The sequence below is a fragment of the Eleutherodactylus coqui genome, chromosome 1, assembly GCF_035609145.1.
Source record: "Eleutherodactylus coqui strain aEleCoq1 chromosome 1, aEleCoq1.hap1, whole genome shotgun sequence".
NCBI lineage: Eukaryota > Metazoa > Chordata > Amphibia > Anura > Eleutherodactylidae > Eleutherodactylus > Eleutherodactylus coqui.
Window position 1 is genome coordinate 101,315,274 of NC_089837.1, and position 25,994 is coordinate 101,341,267.

The window sequence follows — 25,994 nt, forward strand, 5'->3', positions numbered from 1 at the left end:
ACTGACAGCGGCCGGCAGACGGGAGCACAGCTTCAAGTGGCTTCCCTGCCGGCCTCCCTGCAATGTCTCGTGGCGAGGACACTGACAGCGGGTGCGGCAGCCGGGAGCACAGAGGGCCGGGGGACAGTGAGGGAGCGCTGGCCCCATGGAGAGGACAGAGACAGTGGCCGGTGAGGACACTGGAAGCACAGAGGGGAGGACAGCGCCGGGTGAGAGGGACGGAGCGTAGGTCCATGACATGGCATGGGGGCGATACAGTGACAGCGGCACTGGGAGTGGAGGATAGAAGGGTGGGGGTGAATAAGCAGAGTCACACTCACAGCGGCCTAGGGACTACAGCCAGCGGCCTTCGCCATGTGAGACTCAGGTCTCACCCAGGTCAACCATGTCTCCACCCATTTTTCCAGTGGAGACAAGATACAACAGTACCCAAATTCTGTCTGTGTGAAAACCATTTTTTAGCGGACTTCACACAGATGAAAAAAATGCTAGTGTGCCGGAAGCATAAACCAGGTTGGGCAACCTGTAGCCAAGCTGCTTTCCTGCACAGGCCTACCATTCTGTTCCTGTACACTAATAAACAGTAACTTACATTTTTCTGCTGTACTCAAGTTGCATATTCCTATTTTCTTTGTTATAACTTGTAGCCTTGTGGAGGGTCTAGTAAATCAACGCACAGGTTGTCAATGGAAGGAACTCACAGGAGAATGTGATTATTACACTTTCTACATTTTTATAAAGCCAAGGAACACTCTCTTGCCTTTTAACACAATTAATATACTCTCTGGGAAACATTGTATCTTGGATTTACAGATGTGATCTTGTGCAGCCTGGGAAGAAACATTCATTCCTTCACTTTGACCAATCGCCATAAAAGCTGTAAACATCCATTAAAACAGTTTTTTTCACTGGAGAGCAATGAGCTGAAGCTTACCCCTGTAACCTAACAATTAGTTTGGTATGCAAGAATGAGACAATTACTGAAAAAAAGAAAACATTTCTGCTTTTAATTAAATGATTAACTGGACTGTGTATCTCAACCCTGTCAGAATATAGACTCATGTATTTGTATTTATTTGCACCATTAGGCTACACAGATGATAGCAAACATGTACATGTGTGATTAGTTACATAGATGGAATAAAAAGACACAAGTCCATCAAGTTCAACATTTTTGATGCATTATACATAATTATTTGCTAGATTAATTATAAATGTCATTAGCTATTAAATAATCATAGAGCCCTTCTTTAAAGCAACCCTACGGTTTGGGGACAAAATTCTGTTCCGGAACCAAAAGGGGGGAAAGTTTGCTATCTGCTGCTGTTCTTCTTTGCCAACCTCCCTCCAATTCAAAGGATGGGGATTAGAGATAAGCGAACGCGCTCGTTTAGAACAATTACTTGATCGAGCATCGCTTTTTTCGAGTAACTGCCTACTCGGGTGAAAACATTCAGGGGGCCCCAGGGGGCGGCGGGGTGGAGCAGGGGGAAATAGGGCGGAGCTCTCTTCCCCCTCCCACTCTCCATCGCGACCCCACGCTCACCCCCGGCGCCCCCCGAATCTTTTCGCCCGATTAGGCAGTTACTCGAAAAAAGCAATGCTCGATCAAGTAATTGTCCTAAACGAGCACGGTCGCTCATCTCTAAGGAGGATCCTATTTTCAGCCATCCAAGATGGCCAGTGCACTTTTCTAGCTATCTAATGTACACTGTGCACGGCTTACTAATTGGCCAGCACTGAATGCATGAGCAGTACTGGCCCATCAGAGAGGCGGTATAATGCATTGGTAATCTAACACTACCAATGCACTGTGAGGATCAAGTAGTTTTAACCCTTTCCGATCCACTGTCTGACGTCTAAAGACATTATGATTTAAGGCTGTACAGCTCCGATGTTGGAAAACGTCCATCGGGGTTCTCTTACTGTATATTGCCAGCCTCTCTGCTGTCGGAGCCTATCCAACGTGTCACCTCATGCAGTACTGGCTTTAGCCAGCAGATAGCGCCGTTGTATAATGGCAGAAAGAGTAAGCCCCCTAGGAAAAGCAGGATACAAATTTGATTGGAAAGGGTTAAGATTGCGCCAGTCATCTTGGACAGCTGAAAATGGGTCTTGGAACTTGCAGATCAGAGGGGCGTCAGCACAGAAGACCAACAGCAGGTAACATAAGTGCTCTCTCCTGTTCCTGGACAAAATTTTGTCCTAAAACCGGAGAGTTGCTTCAAATGCTGACATAGTATCTGCTGTTACTACCACTTGGGTTAGAACATTACTGTGTTTCCCCCAAAATAACACCCTGTCTTATATTAAATTTTGCCCCCCAAAATGCACTAGGTCTTATTTTCGGGGTATGTCTTATTATACTTACCTAGCAGCCGCAGTCTGTGTCCTCCCACTGCTCTCTGGAGCTCTGGCATGCTTGCTTGCAGCCCTAAGCCGCCGAAAGAAGATCAATAAAACAATGCTCAATGAAACAATGTGATGGCTGTGATTGGTTCTTCGAGTGCTGCATTGATTGGCTGAGCAGCGTTTTAAGAGCCAATCAACAACCATCGCGTTGTAGAGGCAGGATTTTTGAATTGGCTGAGAGAAGTTCGTCTCAGTGGAGTCTCTGCATCTAAATCCCACCTCCACAACGCGATGGCTGTGATTTGTTCTTTGTGTGCTGCTCAGCCAATCAATGAGCAGTGCACAAAGAACCAGTCACAGCCATCGCGTTGTGCAGGACATGGCCCGCGGCTGCTAGGTAATGCATTGTGTTTTTTAATGTAATTCAGCTAGGGCCTATTTTTGGGGTAGGCTATATATTTCCAGTCCCCCGAAAATCCTGAAAAATCATGGTAGAGCTTATTTTCATGTTAGGTCTTATTTTCAGGGAAACACGGTATGACTTTTCTAACTGTGAACAACCCCTTTCTATGTAGATGTCTTCATCTGCTTTCCTCCACTCATTGAGCATGCCCCCCACACTCTTTGTAAAGTTCTTCTAAAAAATAAAACATTACAACTTTCTTCTACAAGCCTTTTATTGTAAGAGAAACCTCTCATCTCATTTATTAATCTTGTCGCCTGCCTTTGAACCTTCTCCAGGTCTCCTATTTAGCTTGTAGAGCCCACAACTGAATTCCAAGCTTGAGTTGTGGTCTTACAAAGGATTTATAGAGTGGTAATATTACACTGGGATCATGGATTCTAATCTCTTTTTATGCACCCTAAAATCATGTTTGCTTTTGCAGCTGCCACCTGACATTGAGAACAGCTGCTTAGCTTACTTGTAACCAGTGATTCTGGCCAGTGATTCATATTAGAATGTAAAGGAAAATTACGCTGTAGAAAAGGCTCAATCAGGAGCAAATATTCCAGTCTTCCATACCAGGAGTTCTTTGTTTTCCAGTTGAAGGGCTTTTTCCCAGTTTGTGCCTCCATAACCATTCCTGTAGTCCGACTGCATGCTTAACAAAATGCTTGGGTGAAACTCAAGTGTCGATAAGTAAAATCTGACTTCTTGAAATGACTGTAAGGGCCCTTTTAAACAGGACAGCTGTCAGGCGCAGAAGGACCTCACAGCCATTGCACTGATCATCGCTCATTGGATGGAGGCGTAGCGAGCCAGGAATCATTGGCCTGCTCACCTCCATTCACAGTAAACAGGCGTAAACAGGCAGTCAGTCATAGATGAATAACTGCCTGTTTACACAGGCCAATCGTCACTTGATTTTTGTCCATCTTTCCGATCATGTAGGCACATACAGCGAATCATCCAGCGACAATCTGAACCATAATTGTTTACTGTAAAAGGGCCCTAAGACAATTAGGCAGATTTACTATTCACAATTGAACATTTTAGTGGTGAAAGCTGTTTTAGGGCTCGCTCACATCCACTAGTAAACAAGACAAAACAGAGCAGCAAAATGCCAGACTGCTGCCCGCAAATCGAACAGACCCCGCTATAGTCAATGGGAGTCTGTTTGTTCCCCTTATAAGACGGATCCGTTCACCAAGGAGGTGCAGTTTTCCTGCGCCCTAAACAGAGCAGGAAATGGAACTCTGGAACGTTGATGTGAATGAGCTCTTATGTGCAACAAATGCTATGTGCGTTTAGAAACTTTTAGATACTTTTTCCTACTCGTCAAAGGGGAGTGGCTTAAATTGGCCAAAAATATGCGCCAAATTACATCAAATTGTGCCATAATTTTGGTACAATTTTGGGCATACTCTAAGGGTGAATTAAACTAACTAATAGGTGGTGTAACAGACTTAAAATTTGACAAATTTACCATCCAGCTGTAAATGCTCTGGCACAATTTAAAACTGTCTTTCTTAGTTTGCACTGTGTAACATTTAGACAGTATTAGTAAATGTGCCACAATTTGATTATTCATATTAAATACTGTTCTTTTAAAATTTGGATGCATTTTGGTAAACTTTGTCAGATCTTTGACCCCACAATTTGGTACAGGCAAGGAATTAAAGGGGTTTTCCAGGGAGAATAAAACATTAGATAGTACCACTGAATAATACAACTCGCTTTGAATTGGGAGAGAGAAATGGGATGATCCTGCTAATCCACATGGGCAGATAAAGCCTCTTCTTGTGTACATCTGATGGAAGTCCCCAGGAAGATTGTCTGATTTCTTCCCTGATACTTTCGGACAGATGTTGGAAAGGTAGTGGAAAAAGAAGATCATTGCTCTATATTTTTTGGGGATGCTCGGGTATTTGACCAACTTGGCAGGCATTCTTCTCTCTTAGGGTGACTACCCACTACAATTCACAGTGGTTTTTTTTCTCCAGGTGTCTATGGGACTTGTTAATGTTAAATTCGCATCGCGCAAAATCGCGATATCGTGGTAAATTGCAACGGGGTCAACCCCCTGATCCCGCTCCATACAAGGGTTAAAAGGGTGGTCCGAGTTATATTTTTCTATAAATGTTCCTTATGCAGTAAAACAACAAGTCTTTACTTGCCTCTCCCTGTTCTGCTCCAGGTTTACCATCTGACATCACATTTACAGGCTGCCCCAGGCTGTTACAGGATGTCACAAGTTCTGCAGCCAATGACAGAGCTCATTGCCCAAGCTCTGTTATTGGCTGCAGTGCCTGTCACTTCCGGAGCTACTAAACAATGTACATCTATTTCCTGCAGCAAAACAGCTTGAAGTGCGACAACTCCTTTTAAGGGGTGGCCAGCATTAGAAGAAAATGGTCTGCTTTTTTCCAGAACAGTGCCACTTTGCTTCATGGGCTACGACTTGCATTGCAGCTCATCCCCTTTCTAGTGAATGAATCCTGGACAAACCTTTTGAACACAGATATCAATAATAGTGATGGAAAACCTTTCAAACATCTAGAGTCACTCGGAGAAGACAATCTGTTTGCCACATCTGGCCTGACATCATTGCAATGCATACCTATACCTGATGGGACTGAGCTATAGAAAATGATGTAGTGTTCCTGACACCATGGCAGAGCCTTCTACCACAGATAACATACTGCTTCTTACAGGTAATTAGAAGGCATTTACTTCTACCCTCTGGACACTCATCTGTCCCGAAAGTGAAACGCGTCAGTATCCATTGAATTACAGGAGTAAGGTGTACTTCAGATGAAAAGATTATCTGAAACAGGGTCAGCAGTCGGGTTCAGTGAATGAAAGAAGAGGAAGTCACACTGTATAATTACAAGTTAACTTGTATATCAAGGCAGAGTTAAAGATGCCCACAGAATATTGTTCAGGAGGAGGCATCAGAACCAAAAAGACTGCTAACATCGGAGTTGCACAAGGCATCTTTGAGTATTGGAAGATGAAAGACATAGTTTGACTTTCAATGGTATCTACTGTTTTGTGTGAGAACGCGGCAGAGATGATATTACAAGATCGATTAAGAGGAACTGGGTCAACTTTTTAGGTTCCTTTCCATGGACAGGATTGATATCATGTGTTGTGGTGCCTTAGGTAATCTACAATGAGACCAGGAGCAAGTCAATTTGGCATGACTGATGAACTGGTGCATGACATAATACATAAACATATATTATATAGGGTGTATTCAAAAAGACGGATCCAGCCCTATATCTCAGTACTGGTGTCCTATGCTGAAATAACAATAGCATACTTGAATAGGAAGGCATGGATGTGCTACATCATAGTATGGCGTACTAGTCCTAGGGGGCCCCAGAACAGGGATTTAAATTTTGTGTTGTGACCCTTGTAAGAGACAGAGTGTAAAACCCAACTGGTATGGCTGCTATGACCGAAGTTAGGAAAGTTTACTCAAAGTAACCTCCTGCTACGATACATGCATGGAGGTGTTCCACAGTGCAGTCCAGTGCTGGCACTATCATTAGAGGACCGTGTGAGCAAACGTTGAAGCACCGATTCAGTGCAGCTGCAATGCAAATTACTACTAAGGGCACGACCCAATCAGAAGATAATGCAGATTTAAGCCCGGATGGGAATCTGGCACAATCACCTTGTTGGACCTGTGTCCAGGGACTCTCTATGCAAATCGGTACATCAAACTCCTGCAGGCGACAGTGCATGACTTCTTGGATGATGTGCCCCTATTGTAGCAGATGGAGGCCACTTTGAGTAAACTTGAGCATGCTCTATTTTAGTGCGGGCTACACATGGTTGGCTTCCATTGAAGTCAATGTAAGCCGTCTGTCTGCGGCCCTTCTGCAATCATCATTGCGGAAAGGCCGCAGGATTTGCATTATCGCCTAGCAACGGTACGGGTAAATCTGTACTGTACATGTGTGCCGGTGGGCGGATGGCACATCTGCAGCACAGAAGAAAAGAATCCGGACAGGTACATAGGGGTCACCCGCATGCGGAATCCAACCCGGTCATGTGGCCTATGAAAGTAACCATGGGTATTTTTACTTCGATGACCACCCAACTACAAGTGACAGTGTAGCTGAGGCTTTTACGGTCCAGTTTGTTGTCACTCACATCCAAACCAATGTTTTCTCTGACAGCCTCGTTGTTCATACAGTACTTGGCAATGCCTTGTGTTGTTAGGTCACAAGATGATGTTTTGTTGGTCGGTCCAGTTACTCGCTGTTCTTCTCACTCCATTAAATGTAGCATTTAGGAACAAGTATTAGTAGAACTGATGCTTTCATAAGTTACACCCTGTAAATACTTTGCTTCATTTTTAGTAGGGTACGCATTTGATCGGGGCACTCAAAAATATGTGACTCGTTTGCTCACATTTGGCAACAAGACATGTAATACAGGGAAGCTGTTATTTTAGTGTTACTGTGTTTTCTCCACAAGTAGTTGTTAAAATATACTGGAACCTCCTTACCAACTGAAAGGGAGCTCTATGGGTCTTGGACTATCTCTTAGCTAGTTGGTGTTTAATTTGGCCACCTTCTGTATAATCCGTAAGGGTTGGGCCGCGTGGCCTGTTTAGAGCAGAGTTGGCATTAATTGCTAAACAAACGTCAGTCCACAATTCGAGAAGGATGTACTTGTTGACAATGGCTAATTTTAAGTAGTCATCCATCATACATGTCAACAGAACCCAAAATAGGGCACTAAGTAATAATCTGATGGTCTATGATGCCATTCTGCTTCAATGGGGCGATTCCAAGAAACTGTTTTACAAGAAGAAAAATAAAACAAAGTTTGGTGGAAGTAACCTCAAAAGTTTCATTATTACTTTTATATTATGTTTCTCATTCAAGTGACCCTCCAGGCTCCCCCTTAATAAGGCTCATTTTCCTTAGTTTATATATTGCGGTTTCTTGATAACCTTTTTTATCATATATCTGACATGTATTTCTTAAAAGGATCCGCTGCAGAAATTGGAGGTTGATTTCATATGTAGTTTGATATGCTGGGAATCTGCAGGAGGATTAGTAGCCCTATTCCGTGGCTAAGCCACTGACTTTTGCGTGTGGAATCCACAAAAATAAGTACTCCCGCTTATCATAATAGTCCGGCTACCCACTACATTTAAGATAGATCAGCTTGTTTCCAAAATTTGCATCCTACTAGTGCAGAGGAATAATAATAGCGATTTTATAAAAACGCATGCACTCAAAATAGGCTTTAGATTATGATTAGAAGTAATACAGTAACATGCCACTTAGGCTTCTTCCATTCTTCGTATTTTTATGAACATCCAAGATTACCATCGGGACAATTCGTCACAGAAGCCTTAGATGTATTTGTCTTCCATAGGCTGCCATTGTAAAAAAAAATATGTACACTGCACTGTATACATTTTTCTACTGTATGCCTCTGCAGACCGTTATTCTGTTGTGTGCAGTAAAATCGAAACCATGATGACTGACACCACCAAAATTGGCCTCCATTGGGTGAATGTCGGTCTATGGTTCAATTACTGTTTAGGCCGGGAAGCACAGCCAGAACAGAGCCTGGTAAACCTACAATGCCGATGAAGTGTCAAGTAAGCTTTAGGCCGGGTCGGATACCGCTTGCAGATATTTGCAGTGGAAGACCCGTGAGTGATCATGGGAACCAATTGTGAATGGTCAGATATGTGAGCGGTTTTCCATGCATATAGACAACATATCATACACACAGAAGAAGGCTCGGAAGCAGGGAGTGACATCAGAACATTGAACAGTGGACCGTCCAGGCGATAATATATTTTCTCTCTCTTTCCCAGACCGAATTCTGGCTTTTCTATCTGATCTCCAGGCAAGTTACAAGCGATTCCGCAGGTCATATGCAATGTTGATTGCACGCATCCATAGATGTTAAAGGGGTTGTCTCGCGGCAGCAAGTGGGGTTATACACTTCTGTATGGCCATATTAATGCACTTTGTAATGTACATCGTGCATTAAATATGAGCCATACAGAAGTTATTCACTTACCTGCTCCGTTGCTGGCGTCCCCGTCGCCATGGATCCGTCTAAATTCGCTGTCTTCTGGCGTTTTTAGACGCGCTTGCGCAGTCCGGTCTTCTGCCTTGTGAATGGGGCTGTTCGTGCTGGAGAGCTGGTCATCGTAGCTCCGCCCCATCACGTGTGCCAATTCCAGCCAATCAGGAGGCTGGAATCGGCAATGGACCGCACAGAGCCCACGGTGCACCATGGGAGAAGACCCATGGTGCATCGTGGGTGAAGATCCCAGCGGCCATCTTGGTGAAGGAAGAAGTAGGAAGAAGGAAGACGTCGCAGAGCGGGGATTCGGGTAAGTAATAAAACATTTTTTTTTTTAACACATCCCTTGGGGTTGTCCTGCGCCGAACGGGGGGCCTATGGGAAAAAAAAAAAACGTTTCGGCGCGAGACAACCCCTTTAATGTAGACCATACATGCGGAATCCACATTAAAATAGAGCATGCCATGATTTTCTCCCACTCGCGAAATTCACAATTCCTGGATTCTGTACTTGTGAATAGTGGATAAATCTCAAATATAAGTTAGGACTATGACAAGGTAATCAACTATAAGATGGTGCAGAATTGTAATTCAGGGTGGACGTTCCCAGAAGACGTAGTCTAAAAGAAGTCATACTAGGGTAGAAGGAAGAGGATGCTTACATGATGGTTGGATGATGGACCATACACAGTGTCATGGAGATGGCTTCTGGCTTTTTTGCTTGCTGGTGGCTTCAGAAGACAGATGGCACATGCAGTGATGCCCGGTGCCTATGGTTTCAGGGACAGATGTGCTCCTCACTGTGCAGTTGTTGAGAGCTCATTGATGAATGTTCACTCATGACTACTGAAGCTGTGAACATGCTCATTTATGGAGGCAAAGCCCAGAGCGGGTCTAATTGACATTGTAATGGTACAATCCATTTAAAGTGTCAATTAGTAATGGCACTAAAATCACTGATCTAAGGTGTAGTGGGGAGGGGGGTTACATTAAATTATAAGGAACAGTACTGGACCTAATTTAATCCTTAAAATCCATCCTTCTCTACCTCAGCAGGGTTTTGTCTAAATATTCCGAGGATGTCTGAAGATAAAAGGTCTAGCTTTGCACATGCTTATGGCAAGACGTCTAGTGTCTGATGAGCTGAGGAAACTACCAGTTAATTAACTTTTTTTTTTTGCATCTTCTTAATTAGCTGCTTCTTTATTAGAAGCAATTACATGCAAATGTATAAATTAATGACTTAATGGGAGATTGTTATGAAACCTTTAAAATCTAAAAATCAGTTCCTAAACTTCTAGCACGTGTCACAGTCAGGAACTGTTCAGGTGTCGGAACACTTGTTTCTTTGAGGCTTCTTTCACACGAGCGTATGTGTTTTTGCGGTCGCCCACATGCGCCGTAATATCGCGTAAATGAAAAAAAGACATGATCAAGTCCCAAGCTTAATTAGCGGTTTCTCGTCCATTCATATGGAAGGGTGCGACGTATAGCGCTGTCATTATACAACAGCGCTATCTGCTGGCTAAAGCCAGTATTGCATGAGTTGACACATTGGATAGGCTCCAACAGCAGAGAGGCTGGCAATATACAGTAAGAGAACCCCGACGGGCATCTTCTAACATCGGAGCTGTACAGCCTTAAAGGGGTTGTCTCGCGCCGAAACGGGTTTTTTTTTTTCCATAGGCCCCCAGTTCGGCGCAGGACAACCCCAAGGGATGTGTTAAAAAAAAATTTTTTTATTACTTACCCGAATCCCCGCTCTGCGACGTCTTCCTTCTTCTTCCTTCACCAAGATGGCCGCCGGGATCCTCACCCACGATTCACCGCGGGTCTTCTCCCATGGTGCACCGTGGGCTCTGTGCGGTCCATTGCCGATTCCAGCCTCCTGATTGGCTGGAATCGGCACACGTGACGGGGCGGAGCTACGATGACCAGCTCTCCGGCACGAGCGGCCCCATTCACCAGAAAGAAGACCGCACAGCGCAAGCGCGTCTAAAAAAGCAAGAAGACATCAGAATTAGACGGATCCATGGAGACGGGGACGCTAGCAACGGAGCAGGTAAGTCAATAACTTCTGTATGGCTCATATTTAATGCACGATGTATATTACAAAGTGCATTAATATGGCTGCCGCGAGACAGCCCCTTTAAATCATAATGTCTTCAGATGTCAGACAGTGGATTGGAAAGGGTTAATCTGACATATGATATATTCTGGGAAATTTGATATTCCAGCACTTGTTTCCAATGCTAAACTGAAATATCATGGCGACTACCACAACAGTAAATGACTGAGCCGAAAGAACCAATCATAAAATTCCCCAAATTACAAAGTTATAATACCAGATTTTGTGTTATCATTTTTGGGAGCTTTCATCAGATTTTATATACTTTTTATGACATTTTTATATATGTTTTATAATTTACAATATTTGATCATTCAGTCTCCGTTGGGTACCATTGATTCTTGACTAAACTATTGTGGTCCAAGTTTTCTCTGATCTTGGATGGAAGTATAGTAGGGCGGTTGTCAATCACAGCTGCCCCTCAGGATGCATTTACGCGGGCAGCGTTTGTGTCCCATGTGATCAGCGGCTCATTATTTATATCCTGATGCAAGAAAGAGACTTTTCCTGTAACATAGATGTATGTGATTCTGTGGAAAGGCGGAAAGGCATTGTCCAGCTTTGAGCTATTGATGACCTATCCTCAGGATAGGTCACGAATAGCTGATTGACGGGGTCTGCCAATAAATCAGGACTCCCACTGATCAGCTGTTGGCAGGACCGCCGGCACAGTGTAGAGAGCTAGAAGCAACTATTGATGAGCTATCCTGAAGATAGGTCATGAATAGTTCAAAGCTGGACAATCCCTTTAATTATATCTCACATCATGATCTTAAATTTTTTGTTATATATCTTTATTGAAACCTTTACGACAAAAGGAAAAAAATAGAATGAATTCATAGATAGTGGATTTTCATGTCCTCGAGAATATCTATAACCTTTTTCACCTCCTTTTTTCTTACCATACACCTCCAAAATCCACTCCCACCAGACCCATTTTTGCATTAGAAAAAGAAAAAAAAGGGGGGGGGAGGTTGTCAAACAGTATACCCTATTCAATTAATCCACCGTTGTCTCCCTTCTTGGTACATAATCACCAGCCTTGCCAAAAAAAAAAAAAAAAAGTTGGAGCCAGTTTTTACCAAAGATCACATCATGGTGTTATTAACAACCAATCCTGCACCCTGCCAAACCTAAATATGCCGGATTATCAGACTGTTCAGTAGTTTCAAGAAAGTTCCTAAGTTTTTAATATTGAGCTTGTTCTTTTTGACTTTTTTAGTGCTGGTCCGCGAGTAGATGTGTATGATTATTCTTCCTCTGAGATTTAGCTGCCATGCATACCATATCGGGCCATTGATTTGAGGATTGAATAACACTGAATTAAATGATAGATTTCTACACCGATGCTCTATACTGCCGGCTAGAGACTGCACTCCAGGGTCAATTGGCGAGACAGCTTTCCCCCCTTTCTAATTCACCATGGTTAACAATGATTACTTGATTAATTACAGTATACAATGCAAACAGACAACAACCGTATTGTTCACTTAGTGCTTTTCATGTGCTCGCTCCTCTTCCCATGTCAATCTGCCTTTCTTCCGCCTCATATAAAGAGTCATAAACAGTCTAATTCAAGGAGTTTTCGAGTCTTGAGCACGCTCCCAGGAGCACATGTTATATAAGGTATGGCAGGAAGCCCAGCTCCACTGTCCTTGTTGAGAGTTCTTAGTAAGTTTTTGTTGTAACTTTAGACAGGTTTAATACATTTTGTAAATCCTTAATTTGTTATTATACTTGAGCTCCTAGAATGTCGGCCAAACCGCTAGGAGATATTTTATGAACAGTGTCAAGACTAAAGCTGAGTCCTGGTGCCTGAGGGGCCCAAAGACTTCATTGCACTTTAAATGAACAGTAGTCTTATAAATGGGCAGTGCAGAGGCGTGATGATGTATGACAGTAAAGTAATGAAATACCCATAGACAGAACCATCGGTCACTTCAGGGAAACTTAATATAACATGCAGCTATTCAAATGAATGGCCGTCCTTGTAATAAATGGATGGAATGTATCAACAGATCCTTGTTAGTGGCTCTGTGCACTGGCCAATAGGGCACATGGAAAAGACTTTCCATTTTAAGACTCACAAGTGATGATGCCATACATGTCATGTCGGAGTTGATGACATCCTAATGCCATCATAGAGCCATGGCCTTAGTAGATGGCTGCAACTGGCAATTCTGATTTTAGTAAATAAGGCTGCATTCACACATGGTTTTAGTCTACGCTGAGCCTTTTTGTCCCAGGGTTTCTTTTGAACAGCCTAAAATGGTATTAAGAGGTTTTCCAGGCATATTCTACTGATGAGCTATCATCTGGATAGGTCATCAGTAGATAATCGCAGGGAACTCGTCATTCAGGATCTCTGGCGGTCAGCTGATCATTCAGCAGGGCCAGACGTCATTTTTGGGGTCAAAGATGGAAGCGTCAAAAGATCTTTACTCCCATTGAAATTATTAGGAGTGGTGCCTCCTATGCGTGTACGACCGCAGTGTCAGAGCTAGAAGTGCCGGAAGTGCCGTAGGAGCCTTTAGCCACCATTTCAATAGGAATGAAGCTTTCTATGACACCCTGATAAGGATGTCAGGCCCCGATCAGTTGATTGCCAGAGAGACCGAGTGGTTCGTCCCCAGCGATTATCCATTCATGACCGATCCTGAGAATAGGTCATCAATAGAATTTGTTTCAAAAAGTCTTTAAGACGGAGCCCTGAATGAAATCATTGGCTTTAATGGGCCAAGCAGAGACCAAAGGTGCAAACTTTGGTCTCCATTTGACATGGCTTGTGATCTTTTCAGTATTTGGAAATAGTGGACACAGTTGCATAGTCAAGTCCGTTATTGTATTTTTCCCAGAGAGCCTGTAACTGTAGATAAAATTGGGTGAGTCATATTAGAAGAAGCTGAAAGAGATTTCAAAATAACGTGGCTTAAGGGTTTTTTACAAACCCATAGAGGAAAACTGGAATGTAACTTGCACCTTCATGGAAACACAGTTCCTACAGTACATCCAACTACTTTTTATGTTTTGACTGTTGGTCACTTTATGCCCAACTCATAATTACAGACAACAGTAGCACATTGCCTGGTTACATAATTGACTTGTTTTTAATGGCCCCAATTAGAGGTGACCACATTCCAAACTTTATGTGGTTGTGAGATCCTGTGTTGTAGCTGTTTATATCTGGTTGGAAAATTCATTGTCCATATCTTCACAACCACAGATCAGACGTGTAATTACATTTTTGTGACTTGGTGGCCGGACACACTGCCAAATTGTGACTAAATGAGACCATAAGTTTGTTCACAGCTTTAAGATGCTTCCTCTAGACTTCCAGTCTTAAGGTTGCCACCCGGCTGGTATACCACCAGGCCAGCTGGTCATTTCCTCGAGCGGTCAGTAACAATTTTTTACCACCATAATTGATTTCTTAAACTGCTATGGAGCCCATGTGGTCCCACGGCCAACTCGCAGGCCCACACTCTCAAACTTCCAACTAGCAACGGCACAACTATCTTCTTTACTCATACAGTAGTGCTGGAGGCTGAGAGGTCTATGCAGATCATAACCTGACTCCTTCCCTGTTCAAGTAGAGCCACATAGCGGGTAGTATTACTACCATGTTTCCCCAAAAATAAGACTCTGTCTTATATTAATTTTTGCCCCCAAAAGAGGCGTTAGGTCTTATTTTCGGGCGGTGTCTCATTATACTTACCTAGCAGGCTCGGTCCAGGTCCCTCCCGCTGCTCTCTGGAGCTCCAATGCGCTTCTTGCAATCCTCGGCTACCCTCAGGAAAACACTTCCTGATTCCGGGATTCATAAATCCTGCCTCCAGGAAGTGATGGTTCTGATTGGTTCTCGAGCACTGCTCAGCAAATCAATGCAGTGGCTGTGATTGGTTCATCGAGTGCTGCATTGATTGGCTGAGCAGCAGTCGAAGAACCAATCACAGCCATCGCGTTGTGGAGGTGGGATTTATGAATTGGCTGAGCCACAGCATTGATTGGCCAAATCATAAATCCCACCTCCACAACATGATGGCTGTGATTGGCTGAGCATCTGTAGAAGAACCAATTAATACAGTGCTCGATGAACTAATCACAGCCATCAAATTGGTTCTCGAGTGCTGCTCAGCCAATCAATGCAGCACTCGATGAACCAATCAGAGCTATCTCTTCCTGAAGGTGGGATTTATGAATCCTGTATCCCAGGAATTGATCTTCTGTGGTCGTCCGAGGACTGAAAGAAGCGCACCAGAGCTCCGGGGAGCAGCGGGAGGGACCTGGACCGAGCCTGCTAGGTAATGTTTTTCGTTTTATTTCGTGCAATGCAGCTAGGGCTTATTTTTGGGTAGGGCTTATATTTAAAGCCTCCCCAAGAATAACAAAATCAGCGTAGGGCTTATTTTAAGTGTAGGTCTTATTTTTAGGAGAACAGGGTAAGTGGAGCCACAGAGGGGGCAGCGGAATTTCAATGTTCTTCCCATGTCTGCATGATTTATCTCTGAGTACTATGGTCTCTTTACATACTATAACATGGTGGAAGGGAAGCTGCTACCAGGTTTTACCCCTATAAAATTTTTCCCACAATGCTGTGTGACATGAAAAGACTTTTCTAATCTTAAAGATATTGATCCCCAGTAGCACCTCATACTTTGGAAAATGAAGTTAGGAAATGAGCAACTGAAATCAATAATACATACAACTTGGACAATCCCTTTAACTATCCATTAGGGTTATTCCCAAAATCAACACTTATTACCTATCTGCAAGATAGGTGTAAAAGTCTGATCGTGGGGGTCCCATGTCCCCCTCTACGCATCACTGCAGGCTCACTGCACCCCTCCACAGTGAGGAGAAGACCGTATAGAGTGGTAGTCGAGCATGTTCATTCATTCAAAGGGGCTGATGAAAATGGGGGCTATCTCTGGCATCCCCATTGAAGATGACAGGAGCGGCATCATGCATGCACACCCTCTACTCCATTCAGCCTTCTACTTCCTGCGGGGGTGGAGCGAAGGGGACATAGCCCCCCCCCCCCTCATTCTCAGGATTGTAGGACTCTCAACACTCATTGATCAATCAATTATGGGAATAACCCTTTAAAGCCCCTGAAGGAGTCTACTTGAGTTTCCATCAGTGACTTCGGAACGTTGTTCCCTTTTTTGTCCTTCACTTTTCTGTTCTCGGCACAGACTTTCCCTGGTAATTCGTATGATTCTCATTCCCTATACCATGGCTGACGGGTAACGGAGCACATTTATTTATTTCCGATGACTTTTATAATGCTAATGCATTCGTCCGCGCTCTACAGAGATTGTCACCGTTCACATCCGTCATCCGACTAGATCCTTAAAATTGTCAATTAAACTGAAATAATTCCAAGGGGCAAATGTCTGTGTGAAATAACCAAGAACACATACTGTAAGTAGTTTAAATAATTTATAGTGTACGAGGTGCAACCCAAATTATGTCATTACCTGTACAGCCCTGATAGAGACTTATTAAAGGGCATCTCAAGGAAAAAGATTTTCAGCGTTCTTTGCAGAGTGAGAAAATTGGAGCCCTGGTATAAACGAGCGCTTGTAATGGATCGCTTTCTACGACTGCACGCGTATGCTTAATTACAGATAGCGGTGTGTTCTTAATTGATTGATGAGCTATTAAAAGCAGTTCTGTTTTCTGTTTATGTTGATAGACTCAAAACAATTGTCTCTGCTCTGTTCCTTGTTCCTCAGGGAATCTGCCTTATTAACGGCTCCTGCACCCTCGGAGATATGCCGAGGCAGGTAACTGTGACTCGGTATTGCGTGTGTTTATTATTCGCAGAATTAATTACACTTAGGTGTCTCTTTATTGTAGTGTTGGGGTTAAAGTGGTTGTCCAGTTGCCAATTATTGATGAGCTTAAGCACAGTTCAGTAGGGGTCCATTGCTTGGAATCCCCATTGATCAGCTGTTTTCCAGACCAGTGTGCTCATGCACTGAGATGATTTCTGCAGGAAGCAAACAGCTCTGTTCCCACTGCAGTGGAAAGGTTTGGTATTGCAGGCCAAGTTGCCATTGAAGTGAATAAGAACGTTGCCTGTAGTACCAAGTCTGGCCACTGCAGTGGGAACGGAGCTTACTGCATAAACACACTGGTCCGGCAAGCTGGTGGTGGTCCTGAGCAGTGAACCTGCACTGATCTATTATCCTGCAGACCGGCCCATCAATAGTTTGCAAATGGTCAATGCTCTTAAGTATTGTGTTAGATGCGACAAGTTTCCCATAGTGGGGAGAAGAATAAAACCTCCCAAAGGATTGGCTTCTCCTAATTTCCTCTGTGTTCCATTCCAGCTCTATTAAGGTATAAAAGTGCTAAGGGAAGCACTGCCTTTAGTTTGTAGACGGGCCAATGCATCTTCATTGAGAGAACTCACCAGATATTTGCTGGATGAATTACATTCCTAGTCATGTTGCAAGGCTCGTTCAAAGGTTGGATATTGACTCATAGGGTATCTATCTTACAATAGATGGTATTGTGGAACAGTTTTTCAATCACTTATTTGCTTAGCTCATACAGGAAGAAAGGATTGGGCATCTGGACATGTAGAAATCCATTGCCCAGTCAATGCTTTGCCACAGTTGGGTTACCCAAGAGCACGTCGTTGTTGTGTAGACCTAAGGAACGGCAGTAGACAGGGTGGTGAAGCAGAAGCCCAGTAATTGCAACAAGTAGTCTCTACTGTGTGGGAAAATTTGGCCCCAGTTAACAACACAGAAAGGCATGGGTGTATTGTAGCGTTACAGGATTACCATAGAGCCAACAGCAGCGGTATCTCCATTTAGGCTACTTTGCGTTGTTCTTTGCTACTGCGGTACAGGTGGTCACTCAAATCCTGCTGCATCTTCCAAAACCTGCACAATGGACCTGGGATTTTACGTGACCCTTCCTATGCAGGTAGCTATGTCAGGTCTGGCACCAATAGCTCAGCAAAAGCCTGCCACATTTTTCTATGCCACCTTTTGTGCCTCCAACAGGTTTCGAGCAGCAGAACTCTATTACCACCACATGCAACTCAGAATACGTGGCACGCAACGCTCCTGTGTCTCTGCATACTCACGTCGTCTTGGCGTTTCAGTGTTCTTCCTTCAGCAATTATGGCTGATTACATAGTATGTTAGGCTGAAGAGAGACAATGTCCATCTAGTTCAGCCTGTTTCCACCTCCCATTGTTGATCCAGAGGAAGGCAAAAAAAAAACAATGAGGCAGAAACCAATTAGGCCATTTGGGGCAAAAAATCCTTCCCGACTCCAGAATGGCAGTCAGAAAAATCCCTGGACCAACAATTTGAAAGTTCCTACCTGACTCCAAGACCCGGATCAACAACCCTGCTGGCAATTTAATGTCTATATCCTGTAATATCATAGCGCTCTAGAAAGACATCTAGTCCCCTCTATTGGACTGAATCTTCTCGGTGCCATGACAGCAAGGCATTACCCTATACCAGATATATGGTAGGCTTCACCAGACTCTGTGTGTACACTACAGAGGTATTGACCCTCAGAAATATTGCTTCTATAGAATATCTCTATACAGAGCCTTAGAGTAGTGCACAGAGCCTGTAGGGCTCCTTACTGAGGAACTATACAGGCTCCATGCTGAGACCTTGTCTAAGGACCTATAAAGAGGGTAAATCTGCTCATAGATGGAACAATATGTCTTTGTCCAATATAAGCTGGTCATGAGTCATCATCAGTCAGTAATACCAACCTAATCAGACTTGACCAGTTAAATTCGTATATTCTTGGTCATCGTCTTGTAATTACAACATGGGTTTGACAATCTGATGAATTTTGAGCAATAATTCACTGTGAGACATCAGCATATAGCGGTCATTGATCTTCACTAGATGGTGAGGCGTATGTGTTGGTGTCATCGGCACCGTGATGATTAATGTGTTCATTTGTGAGGCTCAATGATTCTGAAATGATCCTTCGCTGATCAAGAACGTGTCATTTATTGTTTTTCAGAAAAATCATTTTGTCTCTTTCCATTTTAATATATGCATTCATACAAAGGTTGGATCAATACAGAGCATATTATAGGGCATCTGTCATCCACTCAGACCAATTTAATTTCGGTTAAGTGCTGATCGGAAGGGCTGAAAGGTAGAAAACACTATATATCTTTATAGAGCTCTACTTGATCCTGGTACAACCCCTTTCAATTCAATGCAATGACTTGCTTAGTGGATTGTAACATATGGTCATCTACAGGGTGTCTCAAAAGTGTAGAAACACCCATATAGAATTAAATCGGTTTGGCAGATGGGGATGCAATTTTGCATACAAGCTGCGGAGAAAGGGGGAAACCTGTTAGGCCATGTCACCAACATTCTTGGAATTTAGAAAGAAGTTTGGCAACTGCATTGTGGGTAATGGGAGGTCTACCTGGGTGGTGTTGATTGAAATCTTCTAGAATGACATGTGTGCTTCGCTCACCTGACATACGGACAATCTCAACACTTTCTGATAACGCCATCACTCACATTGCCTGTAATGAAAAATATCACCGTGATTACATGAGAACAAATAAAGTTATGTTGACATGAAGCACATCATTGATATTCTGGTGGAATTCTCCACCGGTTTGATATATCACACACCTACCTTTCTACTGGAAACATTTGAGTTGAATCCATGATTCAAAATGGCCGTCATTTTGTTGACATGGCCTAACAGGTTTCCCCCTTGCCCTGCAGCATCTATGCAAAATTGAATCACCGTCTGCCCAACCATTTTCACTCTATATGGGTGTTTCCACACTTTTGAGACACCCCGTACTTTTAAACATACAATGTATAAGTCTCAGCGGAAAGATTGCGAGCGCAGTAACCAAGATATCTGCATTTTCCAGTGAACAGTAGAGGTGGCAATGCTGCAGCCTCTTATCACGTACTGTATAAATGACCTATCTAGGTTCATGCCTTGCGCTTATATACTATAGGGATCCTATACCATACCCGTACAGTCCAGAAATAACCTGGGCGTCCTTGTACAGAAGTCACCTGACTGGCCGATCCAGAAAAATCACTTTAGATTTCTCTAGAGTTATGGATTTTGTATAGATGTGGAAAAATCTATATCGAATGTTCTCTTACCTTGATGCACAAACACAACTTCAGAAAGGAAAAACAAGAATCCAAAGTAGTTTTATCTTATAGAGCGGCCGTACCGATTACGCTTCTTTAACAACACACACAAAAAAATTGAAAACCAAATCACAAGTGCTTCCTGATGATATAAGGTGGTGTAAATTATTGATTTCTTGGAAAAGTATGGTCTGCAGTAAATTGGTACCATTAATGGAGCAAGGACATGATATGTCCTTGTCGTTCTGCTTCCGTAAAGAAGCACAAATGCGTTTTCTGCGGACATTTTTCAATACCATAGGAAGCTGTTAGTACAGCAGCAGCAGGATGCAGTGTAACCTGCAGTAGCCACCAGATGCGCGTATATGGATACATGTATATTTGTAGGCTCGCCCTAATGCATTAGACAATTAGACGTATATATTGTATTCTACAATACCATGTTATATTAGATTGGGAGCTGTGTCTGCACTACTAGCCTAGGCAACTGCAATACGGATGGTGCTATGTGTTTTCAGCATGGTCCATGTAAGGGCCGGTTGCCTCAGTGATGGACCTTGAAATGTGTCAAAAATTGTGCCAAATTTCAAAAATATGGAACTGAGAGAGGTGATGTCCGGACTATATACGGTGTGGGAGAACACAGCGAAGGGACTATGACAGTGCAGTGGTGCTTCTAGGCATAATAGCCTGCAAGAGACAGACTGGTGAGAGGAGCCGCTCTGGAGGACACTGGGACCACTGAGTGAGGACTAGAGACTGTTGGGAGCCACAGAGGAAAGGCCAGAAGTCCCACGGCCTGCAGTGGAACTGCCATGGAAATCAGCGCTGAATCTCTAAAGTCAAGAGAAAGTCTGGACATCCAGCTGGAGTTATGGAAATTATGTTTGAAGAAAGCTCCCAACTTTAGATTAGGCTGAAGTCAGTACTCCCAGGACACATATGTACCGTTAGTGAGGCCGGACTCATTAAAAGTTGATCAATGTGCACACAAGTAAGGACTTGTTAGTTAGCCAGTCTGCTGATAACACAGTGAGGCTTTGAACACTATTTACCTGAACAGTAGGGATCTAACGACGGCTCAACCGCTTAGGAGTGAACTATGATTGGGACATTATCTGAAGTTGAGATGGGACATTTATGGACTATGTTGGTAGAGTTTATACAAGCCAGGTTCCTTAACTGCAAGCTGCTGTGGGTTACTTCTTTACGGTGAATTAAACTGAGATTAATTATGAAATAGTATTATTCCTGAATCTTAGCTAGCTAACGGTAACTGTTGGTTTGTTTCCTTAACACCATACTATTATTCTTTTACAGTTTATTGTTCTACAATAAATAATGAGTATTTTTTGTAACTTTTTCTACCGTATTGTATCCTGGAACCTGTGTTGTGCATCATCACATGCAGCATCAGCACTGAAAGTAGGTCCGGCAAACATCTGATCAGCGGGAATCTGGGGCAACGGAACCCCTGCTGATCAACTGTTGAGGATATGTTATCAATAGTAAAAGCCCCCCCTGTGAGGTCCGGGCTCTGTTCATGGGAAGTAGACCAAACAGAACAAGGCCTTAGCAAAGAACAGAATTATGAACAATTTGATAACTTGAGTTAGCCCTGTCTTCCATCATATATCACCAACTGGGTTGTCTCTCCACGTTGACCACGTTTCTACTGTACATCCAGCCCCATTCACATTTTGCGCTTTTGTCTGTTTTGAGCTTTTTGGCTAATTTAAGTTTTAAAATTTTGCTTTTTTTTAAACGTTTTTAACAGCGCGAATCTTTTTCTTTTCGGTAATGAGACTAGCCGACTCTGCCATTATACAGTGTATGATATTTAAGGAAAGGTGCATTCCTGTGATATTGTCTCCTTGTAGCCATCGCAGTTATTTATATACGGCGCATGCGAGCCGCGCACATTTATCCTGCTGTAAAGCGAGGGCACGGATCAAATGGAATCTCAGATGTAACAGCGAGAAGGAAAATGTCAGACAAGGTGCAGCTTTTGTCTGCAGGAAGATTCTCCGCTCCCAGAATTCATTTTTTTTCCCTGAGACTCTGACCTCACATTTCATTAGGATTTAATAAAGTTTCCGTGTAATGATATTGTGCTGAGTTCCTGCGCAGCGGCTGACGGAAGACACAATATTCGCTCGGATCAAAGGCTACAATGAACCGTCTCATAGATAATTGTCCTTGATAATTTGCTTCAGACTGAGGCCGCCGTAGATTTCATTCTATTAATTGACAAAGAAATATTGTAATGTCAGAAGAAGAAAAAAAAAGCGAACGTCTGCTGATGACAAACCGTCTAAGGGGAAATTAAAATCAACACATCTCTGTGGGTGGATTTAATTAAACAGAAGGATGGTGCATGTGCCTCTAATAATCGGCGCGTTAACGCTTACCTACCTGGGAGCCCTCGCCACCCTTCTGCACGGAGCTGTATTCTTCCCATTGTCTACGCAGAAAGCGTGTAGCGGTCACTTATTCGTAATCCGACAACGATTCCTCTATTGGTTTGTATGTCCTATATCCTACGGACGATTTCAGATGAGCGTATTTTAGCCCCGTGTTTGGTCCGTGTTTTGCGGACTGTAATACGGCATGACAGTAAATGTGGGGGCAAATACTGATGACATACAGATCCGTATTACAGATATGTTACAACATGCTCATCTAAAACTGGCCTTAGGGCTTATTTGCACAAACGCAGTGAATAGAACCCATTGGTTTCAATAGGTTCGGACACATGTGCGTTTTTTGTACACACAATTTCAAAAAAACATGCCAAAAAAACACCTTATTTTTGTGCGTATTGAGCATGAAGATAACACATATTAAATTAATTTAACTTATTTGCCCATTGAAATCAATGGGGCATGCTTGCGCGATTTTTTGCACGTGCTAATTTGCAAACAATACAGTAAAATACGTGCGTAAAAACTCAACGCCTATCGCACAAATACACCACACAAGTGCATGTGGAAATACGCTTATGCCCGTGTACAGCCAGCCTTGGGGCAGCTTCAAACAGGCATATGCGCAAATACGTCGTGAGCGCAGTGATCAAAGTTGATTTGCACCTGTGTGCGCATAGCCGTGTACTTTTTGTGCACTCAGGGCATGTTCATATGCATATGTGACACCCCTTTCCTTTCTGATTTAAAGGGCTATTTAGCCTAATTAAGTCCAGATGTGTTCTTTTCCCTGCGGTTTTGTGCAGTGTTTGAACTCAACTTGGGATTATCTAGGATATTAAAGGGATTTTCCGGGACACGAAAAAAAGTTCTAAAGGCTTAAAATGAAGAGAGATTGAATGCTCACCTATCCTGGCAGCTTTCCGTTCAACCCCTAAGCCCCGGTGTCAACCGCATGAAACCCGGAAGAAGCAGCAGGCGGTCACGTACCGCTCATTGTGCCGGGATAGGTAAGCCCTTAAATTTTCCTTAGTATAAGCCCTTAGAACTTTTTTTCATGTCCCAGAAAATCTTTTTTAAAGCTTTTGTGTTAGTATTCAGAATACTGGTGTGAAATGCCTGTATAATCAGCATTACGGGTAACTTTATGAGAGCAGAATGCAGTTTAGTAAAAGACGTACGTTATGAGAGCAGAATGCAGTTTAGTAAATGACGCTTTTTTTTATCCCGTCAGACATTCCCCTCCTGGCTTGTACTGTAAAACCAAAAACTAAACAAATAACTTTTTCAGGTCTACAATAGAGCGATGCATCACTTGTACAGTTGTATTCTACTGCAAAGCGTGAACATAGTCATAGAAAGCATCCATGTTGGCATTAAGGCGTATTGTGTCCCTTTAAGACCCTGCTGCAATAAAATAGAGTGATATGTATTATAATAGCTATGCAGGGTTACATCCCGGTGGGATCAGCTATTGTAAATGCATCCGATCATCAGCTTCAGGGCTCCAGTTTGATTTATGCACTAGGGTTGATTTATCAATACAGCTAAGGGCAGGCTCTGGCGCTATGTACAAGCTCATTCATCTGAGTAATGTCGGCAGCATACGTCTTAAGTATTGTACATCTTATGATAAATGGAGGATAATATTGCTAAAACATTGTATAGAAGGCAAAATGTATTATTACAGCAGTTTTCAAGAGCCTCTTACAAACATTGAAAAATCCCCCCCATTGTGTTGACGTACGTGGTCACGCTTCTGTCTGCTCTTCTAGGCGAACACCTAAGGATCTGTCCACAAGGTTACACCTGCTGCACCTCGGAGATGGAAGAAAACTTCGCCAATGTCAGTAAGATGGAGTTTGACAACTTGCTGAAAGAATCCAGCCTCTCCATCCAGGGTCTGCTGTTCACACAGAACCGGAACTTTGACAGTAAGAACCTTTTTGATGATATTACATGGGTCTATATAGGTATATAGTAATCAGCCCATGAAATAGGAAGACTGGAAGTAGAGATGATCATAAGTAGATTGTATCTTCCATATTAATTGCTCAGGATTAATGGACTTCCTAAAGTTTGCAAAAATTGTACTAGCAGTAGACTGGTGTAGAACACACAAGTAAGTCTACAGCATGTTGTCTACCTGAGTACAATGTCCTGATGTGTTGAGCAAACCGAATAAAAAAAACATGTTTTGTGTCATACTTTCCTAAAAGTTTGGTTTTCGGCAAACCCAACCTTAGGCAGTTCTTCTTGGCTAACCTTTACCAATGATCCCAGCCAGATAGTGGCGTTTCTTCTCCCATGGCTCAGGGGTTAGCACTGTTGCCTTGCAGTGCTGGGCTCCTAGGTTGAAATCTGACAACATCTGCATGAAGTTTGTAGGTGCTCCCTGTGTTTCATAAAAATCACCTTCATTTAACTCCATACTGATGTTCCATTCTGATTGCAACCTAGGACTGCAAGGCAACAGTGCTAACAACTGAGCCACCATAGTTCCTCCTTCCCCTCAATAAATGTATACATTATATAAATAAAGATGATTGTTATGAAGAAGAAACCACGTAAATACAGGGAGAACATACAAGGACATAGATGTTGTCCTTGGTCAGATTTGAACCTATGACCGCAGCACTGCAAGGCATGGTGACGCACCATGCCACTACCACCATCTGGCCGGGATCATTATCATTAGTGAAAGTTATCACTGTTATTGGTGATGATCACACAGAGGAGATCACAGCTCATCCTCCTGACTGTATGCTTATGGGCTGTAGATATTCAGAAGAATATAGAAGGTAATGATAATTAAACTGTCCCCCAGCAGGCAGAAATGGTACAGCCTTTAGCTAGTGCTGTGCCGATGCACCATGGGATAGATGTGAAATGGAAAGTAAAAAAGTCTCACTCTTCAGATGGTGGCTGATAAGCATCAGACAGGGAGTTGCACTGCAGGGAAAAGGCTGGAATACACAGAGGAGACCTCCCACCAGAGTATAACCGGCAATCAGCTGAGATGGCAGGCACGGAAAAATGTGTTTTCTCTGGAGTGGCCCTTTAACATTTAAAGGATCAATGTTGACAGTATCACACTATGTAGAGACACAAAGAGAAAGATAACACCCAGTTGTCAATAAGGTTTCAATAGAGGTACAGTTAATCCTTGTGGAGACCTAAAAGACCAGGTGTTACATTAGCTCAGCAGCGCCATCTATTAGAAGGTAGCTTTCCTACAAGTCAATGTCCCACCTTTTAATATGACTGGGAATATAACCCAGAACCAGAGCCTTCCGCAAAAGGAAAAGATAGCCGTTTACAGGCAAGCTGCGTCGGGCTGTGGCGCTCTTCCGTAGACTAGTATAGCAGAGCGCGTGGGAATCTGTAAAGAGTCAAAATATCACCAGCGGTCTGTCCGCTGTCCTTAACACTATATCCTCC

General features: G+C 43.1%; 1 protein-coding gene across 1 annotated transcript in view; it reads left to right on the forward strand.

The window, feature by feature from the left end:
* GPC1 (glypican 1) overlaps positions 1 to 25,994 on the forward strand; it is a 71,545-nt gene that overhangs the window by 30,278 nt on the left and 15,273 nt on the right. Inside the window, exon 2 of the mRNA XM_066598221.1 lies at positions 24,329 to 24,487. Within this exon, the coding sequence (XP_066454318.1) occupies positions 24,329 to 24,487 (159 nt within the window). The remainder of the gene's footprint in view (positions 1 to 24,328; positions 24,488 to 25,994) is intronic.